Source organism: Diabrotica virgifera, chromosome 1 (genome assembly GCF_917563875.1).
Source record: "Diabrotica virgifera virgifera chromosome 1, PGI_DIABVI_V3a".
Taxonomy (NCBI): Eukaryota; Metazoa; Arthropoda; class Insecta; order Coleoptera; family Chrysomelidae; genus Diabrotica; species Diabrotica virgifera.
Window position 1 is genome coordinate 277188399 of NC_065443.1, and position 24702 is coordinate 277213100.

Below are 24702 nucleotides of genomic sequence, written 5' to 3' on the forward strand. Positions count from 1 at the left end.
ATTTCCAGTTTCTTTCCATCTTTCTTGTTCCTGTATCAGAAGTCAAAAGGTTCTCTCCAAAGGATCGCCATATAAAAGAATTTGGTTGTTGTGGGGTCGAAAAAGTGCACAACGTCCCTAAAGAAGTTTCACTTCAAATATTTATTTCGTCGAAGCGATGACGATCCATAATTCAATACTTTTCCCCCATCCAAAAAGTGCACAACGTCCCTCAAGAAGTTTTCACTTCACGAATTTATTTTATCGACGCGATGACGGTCGATAATTTAATACTTTTTTCCATCCAAAAAGAGCACGTCCCGTTATAAAAGAATTTGGTTGTTGTGGGGTAGTTACTCGGAGAAGAGGGTTGTCTTGGTAAAACACTATTTGTCCATACTTTATTTATTGAACACTACTAATTATTATCAGTAACAAGTTAGTGGACGAAAGTCTATATCCTAACTACCTTGATGGTTGAATAATGAATGCTGAATAATGAATGATCTCTTTCTTTACTTGTTACGTATCTATAATCAATCCCAATTGTTTATTATGATTGTTGACACGATTCGACCTAATGAAATAATTATATCAAAATAGCTGACTAAGGTGTTCTTGAAACAAATGCATTATATTAAGAAATCTGTGTCACCTAGTTATTTACAACAACAGGCAATGTTTGTTTTAAGATATTTAAAAATTAAATGAATATGAGTTGCTTTTATTTTGGAATGATAATATAAATCCTGTACACCGTCTCTAAAGAAATTTTTACTTCAAATATTTATTTCGTCGAAGCGATGACAGTCGCTTATTTATTACTTTCTCCCCATCCAAATTTAATAATTTTTCACCATCCAAAAAGTGCACAACGTCCCTAAAGAAGTTTTCACTTCAAAAATTTATTTCGCCGAAGCGATGACGGTCGCGATGACGTGGCTAATTCAATACTTTTTCCCTATCTAAAAAGTGCACAACGTCCCTTAAGAAATTTTCACTTCAAAAATGTATTTCGTCGAAACGATGACGGTCACTAATTTAATAATTTTTCCCCATCCAGAAAGTGCACAACGACCCTCAAAAAGTTTCCATTTCAAACTTTATTTCTTCGAAGCGATGACGGTCACCAATTTAATACTTTTTCCCATCCAAAAAGTGCACAACGTCCCTAAAGAAGTTTTCACTTCAATACATATAGTACAAAATTTATTTCGCCGAAGAGGTGACGGTCGCGAAATAAATCCTTTTTCCCTATCGAAAAATAAGTTTTACATTTATTTTAAATTTAAATACTTCTATACAATTTATGTATAGATACACATAATATAGTCGAAATTTATTTCGTCGAAAAGATGACGGTCGCGAAATAAATATTTTTCCCCATCCTAAAATAGGTTTTACATTTATTTTAAATTTAAATACTTCTGTACAATTTATATATACATACAAATAATATACTTATAGCATAAGCGATGACGGTCGCAATGACGGTTGCGATGACGGTCGCAATGACGGTCGCGAATTCAATGCTTTTTCCCCTATCCAAAAATCGCACAACGTCCCTAAAGAAGTTTTCACTTCAAGAAGGGGTGGCTTATTATAATTTTGCCCTGCCTATAATTAATTAATAATTAAAAAATAACTTTTTTTAATAAATTCTGCTAAAAAATTTTTGCCCGGGGCAGACATTTAGATTTTTTGATCATTCAAAACAAAAAAGATCTTTTGTGATTTTTCTCTTAAGAAGATAGGCGCAAAATATTGGTTCAATGCTATTTAAATGCATTCGAATCCTGAGAAAACTAATAAGTATTTTTGAAAAATTTAAATACAGAAGAAAAGACCGAGGGCCTAATGTTCCTGAAAACTTTTATAGGTATGCTTCTTTTCATGAGCATTTTTCAGTGCGTCACAAATGATAGGAAAAAAGGTAAGTCCATGATAGTATACATTTTAGTGACATGACATTTTAGTTAAATCTGACAGTTGTCACATTTTATTTGCAATTTGGCATAAAATCAAATCAATTGTGTTTATTGCATTTATAAAATGGTATTTTCTTTGATTTGTATAGTCTTATAAATTGTACAGATTATATTCGTAGATATATAATTCGTAAATAATGTTTTTTCGATTATAGCGCCATCTATTGACAACTAGAATAAATGTTATAAATGTCACCGACGAAATGTAATCACCGACGTGCGTTTTTTTCTGTCACATGCAATTTAATGCGTTAGAAATAAATCTAAAAACTGTGACGCACTGAAAGATCCTCATGAGAAAAAGCATAATGTTTATTTTAGTAAGTTACAGGGGTGAAAAAAAAAGAGAAAATTTAATTTGAAAATAAAATTTAGTAATATAATTTAATAATCAAAATTTTAATTTTAAATCATATTTCATTCAAAAGAAACTTTTTGTTTATTCTATGGGACTTTTGGCCCTCGGTAATAATGTAATCTTTCATTCTGCGTTTAAATTAATCAAAAATACTTACTTAGTAGTTTTCTTAGGATTCGAAAAAATGAAAGCATTTAAATAGCATTGGACCAAGATTTTGCGCCTACCCCCTTAACGTGATCGTTTTCGAGTTGTAAACAATTTAAAACTAAATAGAAACGAAATATGACGATTTTCAAGGCTCTAAAACATAAGTAAATATGTAATATCATTTTTGAAAGTACGAAGTATCTAAATTCAAGTCCAAACCTTATTCTATCAGTTCTTGATAAGTAGTTTGGACTTATTTCATTTTAAAACATTATCGAACAGCAAAGGAGATGGTACATGAACTCATTTCGGATAACTGGAAGAATTTATTTAAATATTGCCTTTCTAATACAAATTTAGTAACCAATCAACATATCAACGGAGAAGAAATAGGACTGATGGATACATATATCTGGGACATGAAATTAGGATATTTATAACATATCCAAACACATAAACTAAAAAGATGAATACATATTGGATGGACAACATTTTGAAAACTACTAGAAACATTTAAAAGCGATCTAACTATGTCTGAAAAGAAGAGTGTATGACAGTGTTTAGAACCTAATCTAATGTAACAATAGCTTCAGCCACTAAACAGAGGAAACTGGAATCAGACAAGCTGGCAATACCTTTCATCATCATCAGGGCTTTTCATTCCGGATGGAATGTTTGCCGCTCTTACTTACAGCTCTCGGATTCGCTTATTGCGGCGAATCACTCCGCATTCCACTTGACGGTTCATCATATTTACCGAAAGAAAATTAAGAAAATGTAGTAATGAAATGCTGTAACAAATCGTGTGCAGTATATGTCTGTAAAATATGTTTTTCTATTTATCATAAAAGTTGTGCTGAACGGGCCAAAGGCAAAATTATCGTAGAAAATGGAAATAAAATAATTTGCTGTAAAAGTGAGGTTAGTTTACCACGAAATGCCGATCAAAAAATTGAATCACTAGAATTAGAAAACAAGTATTTAAAGGAATTGTTAAGTGAAGTAAGAGACAAAAATAATTTGTTACACATAAATAATCAATTATTGCTAGTCAAGATTAAAATTATGGAAAAAAATGAAACTGTAAACAAAGGAGTGAGTACTGCCCAATGAACTGTCAATACGGATGGAATGGCCCCGTCCCATTCAAATAGTGAAGCAAGATTGACTCCAACATACAAGAGAGAGGTCCTGAGAGAGACAGAGAATTTGTCAGGTAAAATTTGACAGGCCCTATAATATATCAACTTAAATCGGGGAAATGGACCTCATATTTTTTTAACTTGGTATCAGGGCTGATAGACAGTATTTAAAAATTAAGTTAGGTTACTAAAATTTAAAAAATATGAGGTCTATTTTCCCGATTTAAGTTGATATAGGCAACTGGAATTACACGACCTGTCAAATTTTACCTGAAAAATTCTCTGTCTCTCTAGGATCTCTCTCTTGTATGTTGGCGGCATTAATTTTCTTCATGCCTATTCCATCAGTATTGACAGTTCGTTGGTACTGCCACGATGGCCGAAATCGTAAGTGCGAACTCAAAAGAGTCTTTAACTGTTGTAAATGCTACAGAAAATATAGAGGCAAATGATAGTTACAAAGCTAAGTTGGTACAACAACCTAAAACCTTACCATCCTCGTCTTCCTCTTCCTCTTTTTCTCATAAAGTACATAAACGTAACCCTCAAAATAAAGTTTTCACTCAGCAAAAAGTAAATAGTGCAGTTTTACAGGCACAGATTACAAGTAACATGCAAGATATCCAACAATTAGGGGATCAGGTACGCACACCTAATAAAAATAATGAGTGGCAAGTAGCCAAACGTAGAACCCGTCGTTTTGTGGTGGGCCGAAATGAAAATACTTCCCAGGTTCAAGCAGTTCCAAAATTTATATCATTTCATGTCACTAGGCTTACTCCAGGAACTAAACCTGAGCAACTGAAGGCCTTTTTGGAGCCAAATTTCCCAGGTGTAAAATGTGAAGAGCATTCATCATCCCACCCGGAACATTATGCCTCAATGAAAGTTACCATCAGACAAGACGATTCTAGAGAAGCATGGAAACGAGAGGCTTGGCCAAACGGAGCAGTAGTCTCGAGGTTTTTCATGAAAAAGAGGATGCCACCAATATAGGAGGATCCTCAGTTATAAAGAGCAGTATCATCCATCAAAATGCTCAATCAGTGGGAAATTGTATGGATACAATCCAAGAAGAAATCTTACAACATAAAGAGTGCATCGCAGTTTGTTTAAGTGCACATTGGAAATCCAATACCCAATTACAAAATCACAATTTTATGGGTTTCAAATTAGTTTCTGCTTTCTGTAGAGATGAAGGCGAACATGGGGGCACAGCAATCTACATAAAAGAAAGCTTATCATGGAGGATAAGAAAAGATGTAAGTGCTAAGGCAAAAACATGTTTTTGAATGTTCATGTGTAGAAGTGTGTTTTTTAAATTGCAAAATCTTAATTCTTTGTATATATCGTACTCCAAAGTCTTGGGTGCAAGAATTTTTAGATATTCTAGAAAATGTCTTAATGTATATTTCAGGTGAGAGCTCTCTAGTTTTTATTGCAGGTGATTTTAATATAGATTTGAGGAGTCAGACTAAAGATAAAGCAGACTTTCTCTATTTATTACAAACATTTAATATATTGCCATCAGTTTCTGAGTATACTCGCATATATAGAGCTTCAAAGACGTGCATTGATAACATTTTTACAAACTGTGAACTTTATGTAGCAGAAGTATTAGATACTCATATTTCTGATCATCTTGCTCAAAAAATAACTTTCAGTATTCATATAAACAAAAAAGAAAATATAAAAATTAGGAAAAGAATTTTTGATTCTCACAGTAAAGAAAATTTTAGGCAAATGCTGCAAGATGAAGACTGGGAGGAGCTTTTTGCAGTACCAAATTGGGATATAGAAAAGCAATGGGTTGTATTTATGAAAATCATTTCTTTGTTATTTGACCAATGCTTTCCAGAAAAAAATATAAATAAACATAAAAAACGTATCAAATACTATAATACAAATGAAATAAACCAATATAAAAGTCGCTTAGACCTTTTGCTAATGTTAAGTAGAATAGATGACCATTACAAAGATGAGTACAAACAAACAAAACGTCAGTATAATAAAATGCTTGTCGATTCACGAAAAATGCAATATGGGCAATAAATATATAATAGTCAAAATAAGTCAAAAAGTCTATGGAAAATCGTTAAAAAAATCACACAGGCAAATTCTAGCGATAATAATGTAGCAATACTAGGAGATCCAGTCACGGTAAGTAATAATTTTAATGAATATTTTTTAAATGCTGCGACACATCTTTCAGAAAATATACCAAAAATAGAATTCAGCACCAAAATACAATTAAACAAAAACTCATTTTTTCTAACGCCAGTAACTATAAATGAAGTAATTTAATTAATTAGAAAATTGAAAAATAAATTCACTTCAGGTTATGATGGGATACCTACGAATATAATAAAACTGTGTGCATATGAGCTAGCTAGACCATTATGTCATATAATAAACAATACCTTCATAAATGGGATATTTCCAAACGACTTAAAAATAGCTGTAGTAAAACCAGTGTATAAAAAAGGTGATGCCACTTTACTAGAAAATTATCGTCCAATAAGCCTCTTACCTCATTCTCTAAGGTTTTTGAAACAGTCATGTGTGTCAGGATTCTCAGTTTTTTCTATAATGAGGGACTGTTATGCCATGCACAACATGGGTACCTTAAGGGAAAATCTATAGAGACTGCCATTTATGATTTTATAACAAAGATAAATGAGGGTTATGAAAACAAAGATATATCCATGGGCTTATTTTTAGATTTATCAAGGGCATTTGATACTTTAAATCACAAAATACTAATTACTCTGGGCTAATTAGCAAAATTCATGGAAAAGTTATTTACCAGCAATTTTATTGCTGAAATCGAATTATAAGATCCTATATATTAATAATATAGGTATGCAAAGTCCGCAGATAGTGTGCTACTTTTTTTAGAAACAAAATGGCGCCGACAAATCGTATTTTTTTTAATTATTGCTCTATAACTCAGAAGATTTTAACTTTACAACAAAAACATCCAAATAAAAATTCACCGCAATTAAAATCTGTATAGAGATATGCTTTTCACGATTTGCTCCGACGAAAATTTTCCTCGGAAAATGCGGGTTTTCCTAACAAAAACTATAATTTTCAAATAAAGTTTTAGGTAAGTAATTATTAATCAATAATTAATTAACTTAGTGACATCAAAGATTTCTTGGTATAGATTGTAATTCCAGAAGCCGGTGAAAATTAAACGAATATTTTAGCAACAATTCAATTGTTAATTAACAATTTACGATCGCAATAATAACCAAAATAATCACGATACATTGATCAAACTTATAAAGATTATAAAGATGAGATGCTTGTTTAATATTTTATCGACAAAATATAAATTTTTCTTTTTTTTGCATAATCTTTAAATTTTGAAAAAAAAATAGTTATATACGTTGGTCTAATTAGTAAAGTACAAAGAAAGATTATTTACCAGCAATTTTATTGCTTTAATCGAATTATAAGATCCTATATATTTTAATATTGGTATGCAAAGTCCACAGATAGTGTGCTACTTTTTTTATAAACAAAATGGCGCCGACAAATCGTATTTTTTTCAATTATTGCTCTATAACTCCGAAGATTTTAACTTTACACCAAAAATATTTAAATAAAAATTCACCCCAATTTAATTCTACATACAGGCATGTTTTTCCCGATTTGCTCCGACGAAAATTTTTCTCGGAAAATGTGGGTTTTCCCAACAAAATCTCGAATTTTCAAATAAATTTTTTGGGCCAGTAATTATTTATTAATAATTATATAGCTTGGTGAAATAAAAGCTTTCTTGGTATAGATTATAAATCCAGAAGCCGGTTAAAATGAAACGAATATTTTAGTAACAACTCAATTGTTAATTAACAATTTACAGTCGCAATAACACCCAAAATAATCATGAGACATTGCTCAAACTTAGAAAGGTTATAAAGGTGTGATGCCTATTTAATATTTTGTCGACAAAATATAAATTTTTCATTTTTTTGCATAATCTTTAAATGTTTAAAAAAATTGTTATAAACAAATTAACATTTCTTAGAAATTGTTTATTATATTCTAATTTTAAAAATACTTAAAACGCGTATTTCATAGGTCTTGAAAATGAATGCTTTAAAAAAATTTTCCAACCATTTGCAAAAAAGTTAGGAAACAGCAAAATAAATATACGATATCTCCATTCTTTATAATTTGTTTTGTTTCAAAGCTTAAAAGTGAGTCTATGGTACAATCTAATTACTCACAAAGAATGTCAAAAATTAGTGCAATGGTTATATTTTAATCAAAGATTAAAAATACTTTTTTTTTGTAATTTTTAGAGCGAAAGTAGGCTTGATACAGAGCCGGAGATAAAATGTTCACTCGAAGCGACTGACACGCTTAAACTCGCGCGAGTTGTGTATGTGGGCGGGTAGCTACGGTACTGTATTATTCTACTTTCGCGCGTGTAAATTACAAAAAAATATATTTATAATATTTAATTAAAATATAACCATTAACCTGATAATAATCGATATTGTTTTATAAATAATTAGCTTGTACTTTAAACTCACTTCTACGCTTTGAAAGAATTAAAAAAAAATTATTAACACCGTAGTAATCGTATGTTTACTTTGCTGTTTCATAACTTTTTTGCAAATGGTTTCAAAAAAGTTTTAAAGCATTCATTTTCAAGATATTTGAAATGCGCATTTTAGCTATTTTTTAAAATTATAATATAATAAAAACTTTCTGAGAAACGTTAATTTGTTTATAACTATTTTTTTTAAACATTTAAAGATTATGCAAAAAAATAAAAAATTTATATTTTGTAGACAAAATGTTACATAGGCATCTCATCTTTATAAGATTTCAAAGTTTGATCAGTGTATCATAATTATTTTGGTTATTATTGCGACCGTAAATTATTAATTAACAATTGAATTGTTGCTAAAATATTCGTTTAATTTTCACCAGCTTCTGGAACTATAATCTAAACCAAGAAGGCTTTTAAGTCACCAAATTATTTAATTATTGTTAAATAATTACTTATCTAAAACTTTATTTGAAAATTAAAGATTTTGTTGGGAAAACCCGCATTTTCCGAGGAAAATTTTCAACGGAGCAGATCGGGAAAAACACGTCTCTATGCAGAATTTAATCACGGTGAATTTTTATTTGAGTGTTTTTGTTGAAAAGTTAAAATCTTCGGAGCTCTAGAGCAATAATTGAAAAAAACACGATTTTCGGGCGCCATTTTGTTTATAAAAAAAGTAGCACACTATCTGAGGACTTTGCATACCTATGTTATTAATATATAGGATCTTATAATTCGATCCCAGCAATAAAATTGCTGGTAAATAACTTTTCCCAAAAATGGCCTATTCTCCGATAATCAGCCCAGACTATAATGGAAAAGCTTTACAGATATGGCATTAGAGGGCCAGGTTATAATTGGATAAAATCATACCTATCAAACAGAAAACAGAAAGTAAAATTTGAGTATGAGGGAAGAGATTGCTTCTCTGATGAAGGTCTCATTTCGGTGGGAATTCCTCAGGGAAGTATTATGGGTCCTCTTCTCTTTGTTTTTTATGTAAATGATTTAGCTTTAGACATATACAGATAACAATCAGAATACTCTTATTGTAGAATTTGCAGATGATACTAACATTTTAACTGCAGGGTCATCCTTGAATAATTTATTGAATATCGCTAATAATAGATTAGATAAAGCACAGAGATGGCTCAATATGAATAACTCATACTGAACAGAGAAAAAACAAATTATATCTGTTTCGTCACTAAAACAAATAATAGTACCTTACCAGAAACTGTCTCAATTCAATCGCAAATGGTTACTCTAAACCAAAGCACAAAATTTCTGGGGGTACATATTGACCAAAATTTAGATTTTGGAGTGCATATAGATGAGATTTGTAACAGGTTGGCATCTATCTGCTACTCTTTCAGAATAACAGCAAATTATTTGGACGAAAAATGTAAACGAGTTGTATATTTTTCAAACTTTCATTCTGTAATGCGATTTGGAATAATTTTCTGGGGGGGGGGGGAGTAATAGCGCTGAACAGGTTTTTATATTACAAAAAAGAGCAATCAGAACTCTACTTAACTTGAAATACAGAGATTCGTGTAGAGGTAATTTCAAAAAGCTCAACATACTAACAATGGCTGGAACATACATATATGAATGCTTACTTTTCATTTTTAAAAATAGACATAAATTCTTCACATAACAAACCATAATACTAATACACGAAACAATCTCATAAACTATAATATACCAATACATAGACTAACAGCATCTGAAAAAACCACAGAATATGCCTGTATTAAATTCTTACATCTAATAAACTGTCTTACAGCATCAAAATAGAAACTGACATAAGTAAATATAGAAAGTCTGTTCAACAGTTGCTCATACACCTTGAACCGTACAAAGTGGGAGAGTACCTTCAAGCTGAGCTGCAGGGAGACTGAGGGCTCTTATCTGAATCTAAATGTCACTGTTATTGTTATTATATTTTAATATTACTTTTATGTTAAGTGTAGGTTGTTACAGCAACCATTATAATTTGTAATTGACACCATTCTCTCTATTGGCAATTTATATTTGTATGTAACTTGTGAATCCTGAGAATAAAGCTTTTTTCTATTCTATTCTATTCTATTCTTGTGTGTTGTCAAAGTTTGTTGTATGACTTGGCTTTCGTTACAATTTTCTTCCATTCATTTCGACATGTGCATAGTTTCCTCTAGTTTCTCACTTTCAGAATTTTGATATCTCTCATGAACTGGTCCTCCCATCTCTCTCTGAGTCTTCCCCTTGGTCTTTCAGGTACACAAAATGGAGAACTTCTTTTTTTTAATTATTTTTCATATCCTATATGTTGTTGAATCTAAATGATATTACTAACGAGCGATCCACAACTATTGGGATCAAAGCTATCCGTGCAAAAAATTACGTATGTCTTGTTTTAATCTGAAAGACCGCCGGAGTGTGACGTCACGGCCAACTGCGGCTATATTCAGTGTTGTTATGATCACTTTTCCAAACAAAGAATAGAGATTGAAAACACGTTGAAAAGATACCCAATCTCAAGACCTTTCAATTCGTAAAAAGTTAAAATTTTGCTTCCTGTTACTTTTTATGTTCAATTATAGTGTTTTTAAGTTGACGTACGTACACTGACAAGTATCTGTCAAAGATGACGTAAACTGGAATGTATATCTGAATTAATAATAGACATGCACTGTACAGCTACCTGTGTCGTTCAAAGCCACCTTTGGTGACAATAATTTTGGATCACACGTTATAATACTTAGGCTAAAAATTTTGTTTGAGACGTTAATTAATTAATACATTTTTTTTTTATACTTGTTACTTTAATCTAAACTTAAGTGCATAGAAATGGGCCCACTTAAAAATTAGGTCATTTTTGAAGTCTCGTATTTCCTAAACCTGTTGGCCGATTTAAGTGATTTTTTTAATATGTTATAGCCTTATTCTTTAACAATATCGCTGTAGTAATATTATTGCTAAACAGGTAAGAGTTATTGTATACCGGGTGTAACAATGATAGTGTGTTTTTTCCTCAAAGTTCGGAACATCCTGTGGAATATTCTAGCGTATATAAAATATTGAAATTAAAACGCAACGGTAGGCTTAGGCTTTCTTAATATTTTGCTTTTTGATTCATTCTCTTATGTTGGATAATAAAAAAGTTAGGAATTTTAACAACTAGCAACGTTCTTCATCAATACAGGGTGTTTCTAAATAAGTGCGACAAACTTTAAGGGGAAATTCTGCATGAAAAATAATGAACGTTTCATTTATAAACATATAACTATCTTACGCAAAGATCACAAATTGTCAGGGTTAATCATCACTATTCTCATACCATCTCTGTTAACTCAGGTGTACCACAGGGATCACACTTGGGACCTCTGTTGTTTAATATATTTATCAATGATCTAATACCCTGTTTCCAAGTAAGTGAAACTTTGTTATTCGCTGATGATTTAAAATGTTTTAAAATAATCACATCTGAGGCTGATTCACTTAGTCTACAAGGTGATATTGATCGCCTATCTAACTGGTGTATGCAAAATGGTATGTGTTTGAATGCATCCAAATGCCATATTCTTCGTTTCCACCGAACTCATCATCCAATCATCTTCGAATATAGTATAAATAATCTGACCTTACATTCTGCCTCTGAAACTAGGGATCTAGGTGTGATCCTTGACTCCGCCCTTAGCTATAAATCACACATTTACAGTACAATACAGAAGTCTATGAAGATGCTTGGCTTTATAAAAAGAACCACTAGAGACTTTACAAACATCTCAGCTATTAAATCTCTTTATTTCTCCCTGGTTAGATCTCATTTCGATTACTGTTCCACAATTTGGTCCCCCTATTACTTTACTCATAAACTGAAGATTGAGGCTGTCCAACACAATTTTCTGAGATATACTGCCAGTAAGTTGCATGTATACTATGACTATTCTGTATTAGAGCGCATACTGAACTTACCTCCTCTTGAGGTACGCAGAAAACAAAGAGACTTAATTATTTTATTTAAAATTATCAACGGGCTGTGTAACTGCCCCGAACTTCTCTCCAAAATATCTCTATTTGTCCCCAGTCGTTCGACTAGGCAGGTGCAAACCTTTTATGTCTCTTTTCATAGATTCAATTATTCCTACAACACATTTATTCCTAGAACTCTTCGATTAGCTAACTCATTAAATAACCTCGAAATTTTTAATATATCAGTTTCCCGCTTTAAAAACCTAATTTCTTCCCTAACTTTTTAACTTTTTAATATTTTCGGCCAGAGCTTTTGTATTGTGATTAGTGTTACATGACCTGTATGTATTAGATAACTTAAAACCGTTATACCTTACAACATTTCCGAATTGATTTAGGTGATATCTTTTGTTTGTAATTGTACTGACCTAATGTTATCTTATTCTTTTTTTTTTCTTTTTTGTAACTGTATTACTCATATGAGTTATTTTTTCCCAAACCACTTGGTTATATGTTATATTACGATAGTTTATGTTATATAATTGGTTAACATTAATGTTATATAATTGTATAATTATGTTATATAATTTAGAACACTGTAAAATTTATATCGGAATAGGGCTTGCCCGTGAATAAATAAATAAATATGTCCACAAATGCTTTGTTTTCGAGATACGGTATGTTGATTTTTTTTTACAAACTGACGATTTATTTACTGCTCTAAAACCGGTTGAGATATGCAAATGAAATTTGGTAGGTTTTAAGAAGTAGCTTTTGTGCATTTTTTGGCATACAACTAAGAATTTTATATTTACAATCGGCGTGCATACAGGTCATATTACCCGGTCATATTAACCGTATGCACGCCAATGGTGAATATAAAATTCTTAGTTGTATGCCAAAAAATGCGCAATAACTACCTCTTAAAACCTACCAAATTTCATTTGCATATCTCAACCGGTTTTAGAGCAGTAAATAAATCGTCAGTTCGTAAGAAAAAATTCAACATCCCGTATCTCGAAAACGAAGCATTTGCGGACATCTGTTTATAAATGAAACGGTCATTATTTTTCATGCACAATTTTGCCTTGAAGTTTGTAGCACTTATTTAGAAACACTCTGTATTGATGAAGAACGTTGCTAGTTGTTAAAATACCTAACTTTTTTATTATCCAACGTAAGCGAATGAATCAAAAAGCAAAATGTTAAGAAAGCCTAAGGCTACGGTTGAGTTTTAATATCAATATTTTATATACGCTAGAATATTCCACAGGGTGTTCTGAACTTTGAGGAAAAAACACACTATCATTGTTACACCCGGTATACAATAACACTTACTTGTTTAGCAATAATATTATTACATCGATATTGTTAAGGAATAAGGCTATAACATATTAAAAAAATCACTTAAATCGTCCAACAGGTTTAGGAAATACGAGACTTCAAAAATGAACCAAATTTTTAAGTGGACCGATTTCTATGCACGTAAGTTTATTTATTTATTTTTTTTTGTAGTAAAAATAAGCTAATGCAGCTCCTGTTTCAGGTCTTTCTCAAAATAAGAATATATTGGAGATAATTGAAGCTGAACATACATGTATTACAGTTGAACAAACAATTCGACAAGGAGAAGAAAAATCATCAAAATGTACGATGTTTTCCAAAGATTTAAAAAGCAATATGCAATTACATAATGACGAAAAATCTTATAAGTGTGAATTTTGTACTAAGGAGTTCACTAAAAAATCTGATTTAAATATTCATAGAAGAATACACAAAAATACACATAAATGTGAAGTTTGCTTCAAGCAGTTTTCACAAAGAACCGGTTTGAAACGCCATTTGCAAACGCACACTGGCGAAAAGCCTTTCAAATGTGACATTTGTTCTAAACAGATTACACGTAGGAGGCATTTGAAAAGACATTTAAGAATCCACACAGGAGAAAGACCTTTTCAATGTGACATTTGCAGTCAATCGTTTTTTTACAAACATAATTTGAAAGACCATTTAATTAGACACACTGGAGAAAAAAATTATGAATGTGAGATTTGTAGTCAATCGTTTTTCTTCGAGAATAATTTGAAAACCCACTTAAGAATACATACTGGGGAAAAATCTAGTCAATGTGGGATTTGTAATAAACAGTGTTTTAGCAACGGTCATTTGAAAGACCATATGATAAGTCATACTGGAGAAAGAAATTATAAATGTGAAATATGCCTAAAGCATTTTTCTCGAAGTGGAGTTTTGAAACGACATTTGAAAATACATACGAGTACTAGGGAAAAACTTTTTGAATGTGCGATTTGTTCTTCACATTTTTACACTAAGAGTCATTTGAGGCGTCATATCATTTCACATAATCCTGAAAAAGTGTATAAGTGTGAAATTTGTTTTACGCCGTTTTATAGAAAGGGACTTTTGAAGACACATTTAAAGAATCACACTGAAAAAAAAAATCTGTGATTAAGCATACTGGAGAAAGAAATTATAAATGTGAAATATGCTTAAAGCATTTTTCTCGAAATGGAGTTTTGAAAAGACATTTGGAAATACATATGAGTACTAGGGAAAACCTTTTGAATGTGCGATTTGTGCTTCACATTTTTACACCAAGACTCTTTTGAGACGTCATTTCAGAACATTTAATCATGAAAATGTGTATAAGTGTGAAATTTCTGTTACGCCTTTTTATAGAAAGGGACTTTTGAAGACACATTTAAAGAATCACGCTAAAAAAAAAATCTGGGGTTCCCTGTACTAGAGAAACTTTTGAATGTGCAATTTGTTCTTCGCGTTTTTACACCAAGGTTCATTTGAGACGTCATTTCAGAACATTTAATCATGAAAAAGTGTGAAATATGTTTTACGCCGTTTTATAGAAAGACATTTTTGAAGACACATTTAAAGAATCACACTGGAAAAAATCTAAGAATCACACTGAAAAAAGATCTGTGAATCACAAATCTGAATTTTGTACTAAAGAGTTTACTAAAAAAAATTAAATAGTCATAGGAGAAAAAATAATAATCCATAAAGATATGAAATTTCCGTCCTACGGTGAGTGAAGTGGATGGCCAGACTGAGCTGTAAATATCGCTGCAGCGACATCGAACGTCTCATCTTCGGCGTCGCGCCTCCTGTCGCAAACGAATGGACCTGGATCCATTTTATTTGCCGCGTAAGTACCGGCGCAAATTGATCCTAAGTAGACATAACCTGGCACCGGCGAGTTGCGTAGACCGTTCTGCGCATCCTACTATCAGTTCATGCGTTCGCAGGTCGAGCTTGGTAAGGTCTGTCGTCAACGTACAGTTTTCTGGGCATTGGGACGGGTGACTCAGCGCCAGATGTTAATTTTTACGTGTTTTTGTTTTGCGAGATGGAAATATCTGAAATGAATAAGCGGCGATATATTTTACACTATCTTGAATGAATAACATTTTATTGCTCTGTTGTATCAATCAGCACTACTCTACAAGTTTTCGTTTATTTGTTTTAATATGTATTTTATTATATAATATAGTAGGCTCAATAGTAGCGAATATAATTTATATGATTAAAACAGTGAATTTTTTACATGTTACTTATTTTTAATTTCTTGTGAAGTATCTAGTTAGTGTGGCTTTAGCCAATAAATCAAAGTTATGCGTTTACAAGAGCATATTATTTGAAAAATAAGGAGTACCATAATGTGTCATAATTATAATCTCCTTTATACAGATCAAAAAATTGTTTAGTATGTATTTCTAAATCCACACAATCATTGGAAAATGATTCATGGTAAAAAATATTTATTAATGACACTGTTATCGACAAAGTCGCTCAATTTTAAACTTGTCATCATATATTTATTAGACTTTTGTTTATCGTTAAAAATTAAATGATGGTTGAGAATTGTATTTTTTGTGTGATTTAATATTTTATCAAAAACATAATCAGCAAAAATCTTATTTAAATCATGCGAACCGTTTTTGCAATCACAATCAATGCAGTGTTTAACTTATGCTTGTTATTATAAAGGTATGTAGAAATAGAATACTCAGTGTAAGATATCTTTTTATGCACCCGCTTATGATCAAATTCGATGTTTTCGAAAGTCATACCGCTACGACTACTATATAGGGACATGTAAGATATTTTTAAAACGTTACTAGTTACATGTACGGAACTACCGTTTTTTAGTTGCCTACTCAATTTAGTACAAGGATCAGATACATCAGTGTTTTGTAATCAGTATTTGTACTCAGTACCACTGAGAACCGGTATCAATAGTAACCGTTACACGTTGCACTTATTTTGCCCGTCTCTATTCGTTACGGCGACAGCCGATGGTCGGGTTAGCTTGTGTTCAGTGTTCTCAGACCTCCTGAAATTTCAGGAGACCTACTGATGGCGACCCTCGCCTACTGATCTACTGATGGCGTCCTTAAACCTCCTGATGAAGTGATGAAATTCTGAAAATCATCTGGTTTTGTTCCAACTCGATACAAAACCGTTCTTGAATGATTACGAGGATGCGCAGTAACGAAGAATGTGTTACTGCGCAGCATTATTCGTCATTGCGCATGCGCGTAACGATTCAAGAACGGTTTTGTATGAAGTTTGAATTTTTCAGAAATTTATCCTATTTCATTTTTTTTTATTTTTATGCTTTAGCCGCCATCTAGCGTTGCCACAGCCGTCCCTTACAGATTTTATAGAGTTTCATGCCTACCTATAAACGTAAAAATACTCCACCAACTGATTCTACTGATTTTTCGTGGCGACATGTAGTTGCCAATCTATAAACGTAAAGACTGAAACTACAGAATTCTACCAATTTTTGAGGCGAGCGAGTCTCCTGAAATCTCCTGATCGTTCGTGGCGACACCTCCTGATCCTCAAAAAAGTCATCTGGGAACACTGCTTGTGTTTAATATGCAGCACGCTAGAAAAATATCTGCACAGGCCACCCGTCCCACCGGCGCAGGTTGTGACTCGCTTAGGTTCAATATGCGCCGGGACTAATTGTCGCGTAGTGCATGGCGAGACAAGCGTTTTTTACTGCGAGCTACATTTATCATTAAAAATTTAACTAAACACATTTAACGCCGGAATTATTTTGTTTTCAAGTTTTAAAATTTTACTTACCTATACATAATTATGAGTAATTTTGTACTGTATATTCTTTGTAGTATAGTTATTTGTAATACATAATTTGTTTTTTAGAATAATCATTGTTTTTAACAGAAATGTATTTACTATTTTACTTGGGAATAAAGCCACAATTTAAGTTGGAAATTAAATTTATTTGACGTTTCGACTTCCACTTCGGAAATCATTAACAACATACAAAATATTAATAAATTAAACAAATTTTGTTTATATTGCTTAATAAAAGAATTCTTCTAGTAATTCAATTTTATCTGACTCATTCATATGGACAATTCAGATATATACATTTTAAAGTAGACGACTTTCAAATGATATTGCCAGTAATTATGAGGTGTTTTTTAGTATGTTTTCGAGCCTTGACAATCGGCATGTTTTTTTAGTTTTCAATTGTTTATAACTTGAAAAGGATACGATACTACGAGAATAATTACAAAATACGTTTTTGGTTTCGAATGACCCAAAAAATCTAAAATAATATATAGTTAGTTCCAAATTATATCGGGCGCCCCTTGTTTCTCGGTGCAGGCCGTCCTGATATCAGGCCCTCATATTTTTTGTTTCCCAAATCTAAATACAGCACCAAAATCTCACTTTTATCAAAAATTTTAGGTAACTTTACATTTATCTTTATAATAAAATATTAAAATTGGATGCAAGTATCATTTAAGGGTTTTTTTGTTTCACAGTGGAACAATAGTGGTGTACACGGAAACAGCATAAACAAACATAAAAATAATAGTTATTAATTTTTCACAACACAAAAATGAAAAAATACAAATTAAACGTTGGCGTAACCGTTAAATTGGTGTTGCGCTAACAAACTTGCTGAAGCTATAAAAATAATCTAACGTAGCTTCTGTTTCAGGTTTTCCTCAAAATAAGAATATATTGGAGATAGTTGAACCTGAACACACATGTATTACAGTTGAACAAACAATTCGACAAGGAGAAGAAAAATCAAAATGTACGAGTTTTTCCAAAGATTTAAAAAGCAATATGCGATTACATAATGACGAAAAATCTTATAAGTGTGAAATTTGTACTAAGGAGTTCACTAACAAATCTGATTTAAATATTCATAGAAGAATACACAAAAATACACATAAATGTGAAATTTGCTTCAAGCAGTTTTCACAAAGAACCGGTTTGAAACGCCATTTGCAAACGCACACTGGCGAAAAACCTTTCAAATGTGAGATTTGTTCTAAACAGATTACACAGAGGAGTCATTTGAAAAGACATCTGAGAATCCACACAGGAGAAAAACCTTTTCAATGTGACATTTGTAGTCAATCGTTTTTCTTCAAGAATAATTTGAAAGACCATTTAATTAGACACACTGGAGAAAAAAATTATGAATGTGAGATTTGTAGTCAATCCTTTTTCTATAAGGGTCATTTGAAGGACCATCTAAAAATACATACTGGAGAGAAGTCTTTTGAATGCGGCATTTGTAATAAAGGGTTTTTTCACAAGGGCAATTTGAAAGACCATATGATAATGCATACTGGAGAAAGATCTTATAAATGTGACATATGCTTAAAGCGTTTTTCTCGAAGTGGAGTTTTGAAACGACATTTGAAAATACATACGAGTACTAGGCAAAAACTTTTTGAATGTGCGATTTGTTCTTCACATTTTTACACTAAGAGTCAATTGAGCCGTCATATCATTTCACATAATCCTGAAAAAGTGTATAAGTGTGAAATTTGTTTTACGCCGTTTTATAGAAAGGGACTTTTGAAGACACATTTTAAGAATCACACTAAAAAAAATCTGTGATTCCCTGTAAGAGAGAAACTTTTGAATGTGCGATTTGTTCTTCGCGTTTTTACACCAAGTTTCATTTGAGACGTTATTTCAGCACATTTAATCATGAAAAAGTGTATAAATATGAAATATGTTTTACACCGTTTTATAGAAAGGGTCTTTTGAAGGCACATTTAAATAATCACACTGAAAAAATGTATGAATCACACTAAAAAAATCTGTTAATCACAAATCTGAATTTTGTCCTAGAGTTTACTAAAAAAATTAAATAGTCATAGAAGAATACACAAAAATCCATAAAGATGTGAAATTTCCGTCCTACGCTGAGAAGTGGATGGCAAACTGAGCTGTCACTATCGCTGCAGCGACATCGAACGGCTCATCTTGGGCGTCACGCGTCGTGTCGCAAATGAATGAACCTGGATCCATTTTATTTGCCGCGTATTGCGTGGCGAGACAAGCGTTTTTTACTGCGAGCTTCATTTATCATAAAAAATTTAACTAAGGGCCGGTATTTCAACAGCTACTTAAGCTTTTGCTTAGCTAAGCCTCTGTCAAAAGTTAAAGGAGAAGCTTAAGCTGGGTGCCGTATTTCCATCATTTCCTTAACTAAACTCGTCCTCAACTGTCAAGTTAATTGGATTGGTATCTCTGAGTACGTCAGAATGCCAGATCTAACTGTTCTGAGGTAAAAACCACTACTGTTGACATTTAATTTTATCTTGTCATCTGTGTCAGTTTTATTTTTACTTTACTTAATTTTATGTACATGGTAAATGTGTTGTTAGTATATTGTGTACATATTATATTTTCTCTGGTTACATTTTTTATTGGTATTCTGCATTTAAGTAATAAATCCGTCTATGTAATTTTGTTTATTGCATTTTTTATATTCCTTAAAATGTCAAATTGGAATATATGTTTACTTTTGTAAAATAAATATACCCAAGCATTGTAGAAATAAATAATTTTCATGTGCCTACATCTTCCAAATGGATTAAGAATTTTATTTTAATAATCGTTAGTAATAATCCACTAATAATGTTGTTACGCAAAAGTTGATTTTCAAAATAACTCTGGAATTATTAATCTATAGAAATAACCTCAAAAAACAGAAAACAAATTTTAAGCAAAGGCTTAAACCAACTCCAGTGCGAGCTTAAAATTATTTGGTTTAAGCCTATATGCTTAAGCCTCAACTTGAAGTGAAAATACAGGCATCTAGGCTTAAGCTCAGGCTTAAAGTAAGCTTTGGCTTAAGTGAGGTTGGAAATACCGGCCCTAAACCCATTTAACGCCGAAATTATTTTGTTTTAAAATTTTACTTACCTATACATAATTATGAGTAATTTTGTACTGTATATTCTTTGTAGTATACGCTCTGATCTTCGCTGGTGGCGCTCCTGGCGGATTACTAATTCAACTTTCACCGGTAATTTTTAAATTTATTATTTAATTGTTATCGCTTAATATTTACAACGTAAAAAATTCATCAAACTGTAATCGATTTTTTTAAGATTTTGCTAATCATTTTGACGTTCTATTGATAAAATATGAATTTCTTACTTTGGATACTTTCACAATTATCGTGTAGATGGCGCTAAGATTAATTTATAATTACATATTACGGAACATTAAAAAACTTAAATTCAGTATTTAAAACGTAAGTATATTTAAGGTAAGAATATATACCACAGCTTTGACCAACTAATATTTTTTATAATATTAATGTTTTTACTTTTAATTTTAAATTAATCACTTTGACATTTATGTCAAATTTCCGGTAAACGTTTACAGACTTGCCACTACTGGCGCTCGCGAATTTGTAATTTTTATTTTACTGGGCGCATGCGCACACCGACAGTATGGTATTAGTCGCTACATATTTTAAGTTATGTAGCGCAAATAAGGTGTGCGTGAAAAGATTATATTATTAGTGTTTTTAGTAAATATATTTATTATAATTTTTGTGTGTGGATTTGTCTTCCTCGTAATAAGTATTATTGAAAATGTTTGTTTTCAATTAATCTATCTGTCACCGTGATTGTAATTATGTCCGAGAAATGATCGTGTGTAGACACAACGGTGGTAGCTTATCGGTAGAGCATTCGCCTACGGATCGAGAGATCCCCCGTTCGAATCCAGACAAAGTCATATTCTTTTTTTTTAATGTTTGGTATTGGTTTAGTTCTTTCTAAAATTAGTTTAATATTTAAATACAATACAAAAAAACTGTTTAAAGTAGATATATTGAATTCGTTGAAATCATAATACGAAGTTAGATTATATTATAATAGAAGTATAACTTCTTACGTGCGTACAAAGTATACACATATTCTTCTTTTTAACAGAAATGTATTTACTATTTTACTTGGGAATTAAGCCACAATTTAAATTTGAAATTAAATTTATTTGACATTTCGACTTCCACTTCGGAAATCATTATCAACATTCAAAATATTAATAAATTAAACAAATTTTGTTGTATGTTCTTCGTAAAAGAATTCTTCTAATAATTTAATTTTATCTGACTCATTCATATTGACAATTCAGATATATACATTTTAAAGTAGACGACTTTCAAATGATATTGCCAGTAATCATGAGGTGTTTTTTACTTATTATGTTTTCGAGCCTTGACAATCGGCATGTTTTTTAGTTTGCAATTGTTTATAACTTGAAAAGGATACGATACTACGAGAATAATTACAAAATACGTTTTTTGTTTCGAATGAACAAAAAAATCTAAAATAATATATACAGTCGGAAAAATGAAAGAATACCCATGAACGAACATATAAAACACGCTGTATTTTCCTGTCACCGTGTCACAAAGAAAATTGTCCAGTGCAAGTACATGTAACAATAATTATTACATGTAGTTGCGATGGCCAATTTTTTGTGTGACACGGTGACAGGAAAATACAGCGTGTTTTATATGTTCGTCCATGGGTATTCTTTCATTTTTCCTACGTAGTTACTTCAAAATTGTATCGGGCGCCCCTTGTTTCTCGGTGCAGGCCGTCCTGATATCAGGCCCTCATATTTTTTCCCCAAATCTAAATACAGCACCAAACTCTCACTTTTATCAAAAATTTTAGGTAACTTTACATTTATCTTTATAATAAAATATGAAAATTGGATGCAAGTATCATTTAAGGGTTTTTTATTTCACAGTGGAACAATAGTGGTGACACTGAAACAACATAAACAAACAATTAAAAATAATAGTGATTTATTTTTATTTTATTTTATTTTATTAACCGTTAAATTGGTGTTAGGTACGCTAACAAACTTGCTGAAGCTATAAAAATAATTTAACTTAGCTTCTGTTTCAGGTTTTCCTCAAAATAAGAATATATTGGAGATAGTTGAACCTGAACACACATGTATTACAGTTGAACAAACAATTCGACAAGGAGAAGAAAAATCATCAAAATGTACGATTTTTTCCAAAGATTTAAAAAGCAATATGCAATTACATAATGACGAAAAATCTTACAAGTGTGAATTTTGTACTAAGGAGTTCACTAAAAAATCTGATTTAAATATTCATAGAAGAATACACAAAAATACACGTAAATGTGAAATTTGCTTCAAGCAGTTTTCACAAAGAGCCGGTTTAAAACGCCATTTTCAAACGCACACTGGCGAAAAGCCTTTCAAATGTGACATTTGTTCTAAACAGATGACACGTAGGGGTCATTTGAAAAGACATCTGAGAATCCACACAGGAGAAAAACCTTTTCAATGTGACATTTGTAGTCAATCGTTTTTCTTCAAGAATAATTTGAAAGACCATTTAATTAAACACACTGGAGAAAAAAATTATGAATGTGAGATTTGTAGTCAATCGTTTTTCTTCAAGAATAATTTGAAAGACCATTTAATTAGACACACTGGAGAAAAAAATTATGAATGTGAGATTTGTAGTCAATCGTTTTTCTTCAAGAATAATTTGAAAACCCACTTAAGAATACATACTGGGGAAAAATCTAGTCAATGTGGGATTTGTAATAAACAGTGTTTTAGCAAGAGCAATTTGAAACGCCATATGATAAGTCATACTGGAGAAAGAAATTATAAATGTGAAATATGCTTAAAGCATTTTTCTGGAAGTGGAGTTTTGAAACGACATTTGAAAATACATACAAGTACTAGGGAAAAACTTTTTGAATGTGCGATTTGTTCTTCACATTTTTACACTAAGAGTTATTTGAGGCGTCATATCATTTCACATAATCCTGAAAAAGTGTATAAGTGTGAAATTTGTTTTACGCCGTTTTATAGAAAGGGACTTTTGAAGACACATTTAAAGAATCACACTGAAAAAAAATCTGATAAAGCATACTGGAGAAAGAAATTATAAATGTGAAATATGCTTAAAGCATTTTTCTCGAAGTGGAGTTTTGGAAATACATATGAGTACTAGGGAAAAACCTCTTTTAAATGTGCGATTTGTTCTTCACATTTTTACACCAAGACTCTTTTGAGACGTCATTTCAGAACATTTAATCATGAAAAGTGTAAGTGTGAAATTTGTTTTAGGCCGTTTTATAGAAAGGGACTTTTCAAGACACATTTAAAGAATCACACTGAAAAAATCTGTGATTCCCTGTAATAGGGAAACTTTTGAATGTGCGATTTGTTCTTCGCGTTTTTACACCAAGTTTCATTTGAGACGTTATTTCAGCACATTTAATCATGAAAAAGTGCATAAATGTGAAATATACTTTACGTTGTTTTATAGAAAGGGTCTTTTGAAGACACATTTAAAGAATCACACTGAAAAGAATCTATGAATCACACTAAAAAAAAATCTGTGAATCACAAATCTGAATTTTGTACTAAACGAGTTTACTAAAAAAATTAAATAGTCATTAGAAGAATACTGATACATAAAAATGTGAAATTTCCGTCCTACGCTGATAAAGTGGATGGCCAGACTGAGCTGTAAATATCGCTGCAGCTACATCGAACGTCTCATCTTCGGCGTCCCGCGTCGTGCCGCAAACGAATGGACCTGGATCCATTTTATTTGCCGCGTAATTGTCGCGTAGTGCGTGGCCAGACAAGCGTGTTTTACTGCGAGCTACATTTATCATTAAAAATTTAACTAAACCCATTTTGTTTTCAAGTTTTAAAATTTTACTTACCTATACATAATTATGAGTAATTTTGTACTGTATATTCTTTGTAGTATAGTTATTTGTAATACATAATTTATGTTTTTTAGAAATAAACTTTTTTTAACAAATGTATTTACTATTTTACTTGGGAATAAAGCCACAATTTAATTTGTGGAAATTAAATTTATTTGACGTTTCGACTTCCACTTCGGAAATCATTATCAGCATACAAAATATTAATAAAATAAACAAATTTTGTTTATGTTACTTGGTAAAAGAATTCTTCTAATAATTTAATTTTATCTGACTCATTCATATTGACAATTCAGATATAATATACGTTTTAAAGTAGACGACTTTCAAATGATATTGCCAGTAATTATGAGGTGTTTTTTACTTATGTTTTCGAGCCTTGACAATCGGCACGTATTTTTAGTTTTCAATTGTTTATAACTTGAAAAGGATACAATACTACGAGAATAATTACAAAATACGT

General features: G+C 31.4%; 1 protein-coding gene across 6 annotated transcripts in view; it reads left to right on the plus strand.

The window, feature by feature from the left end:
• Positions 1–24334, plus strand: part of LOC114327615 (gastrula zinc finger protein XlCGF57.1) — a 44331-nt gene extending 19997 nt beyond the window's left edge. Inside the window, exons 2-4 of one of the 6 annotated variants that reach the window (XR_007698128.1) lie at positions 5357–5777; positions 13694–13802; positions 18279–20437. Coding sequence is in view for 4 of the 6 variants with exons in the window: in XM_050650731.1 (XP_050506688.1) it covers positions 22416–23446 (1031 nt within the window). In the remaining 2 variants the exon portion in view is untranslated. The other 5 variants (XR_007698121.1, XM_050650746.1, XM_050650751.1 and 2 more) reach the window with 5 other exon arrangements.
• The last annotated feature ends 368 nt before the right edge of the window (positions 24335–24702 follow it).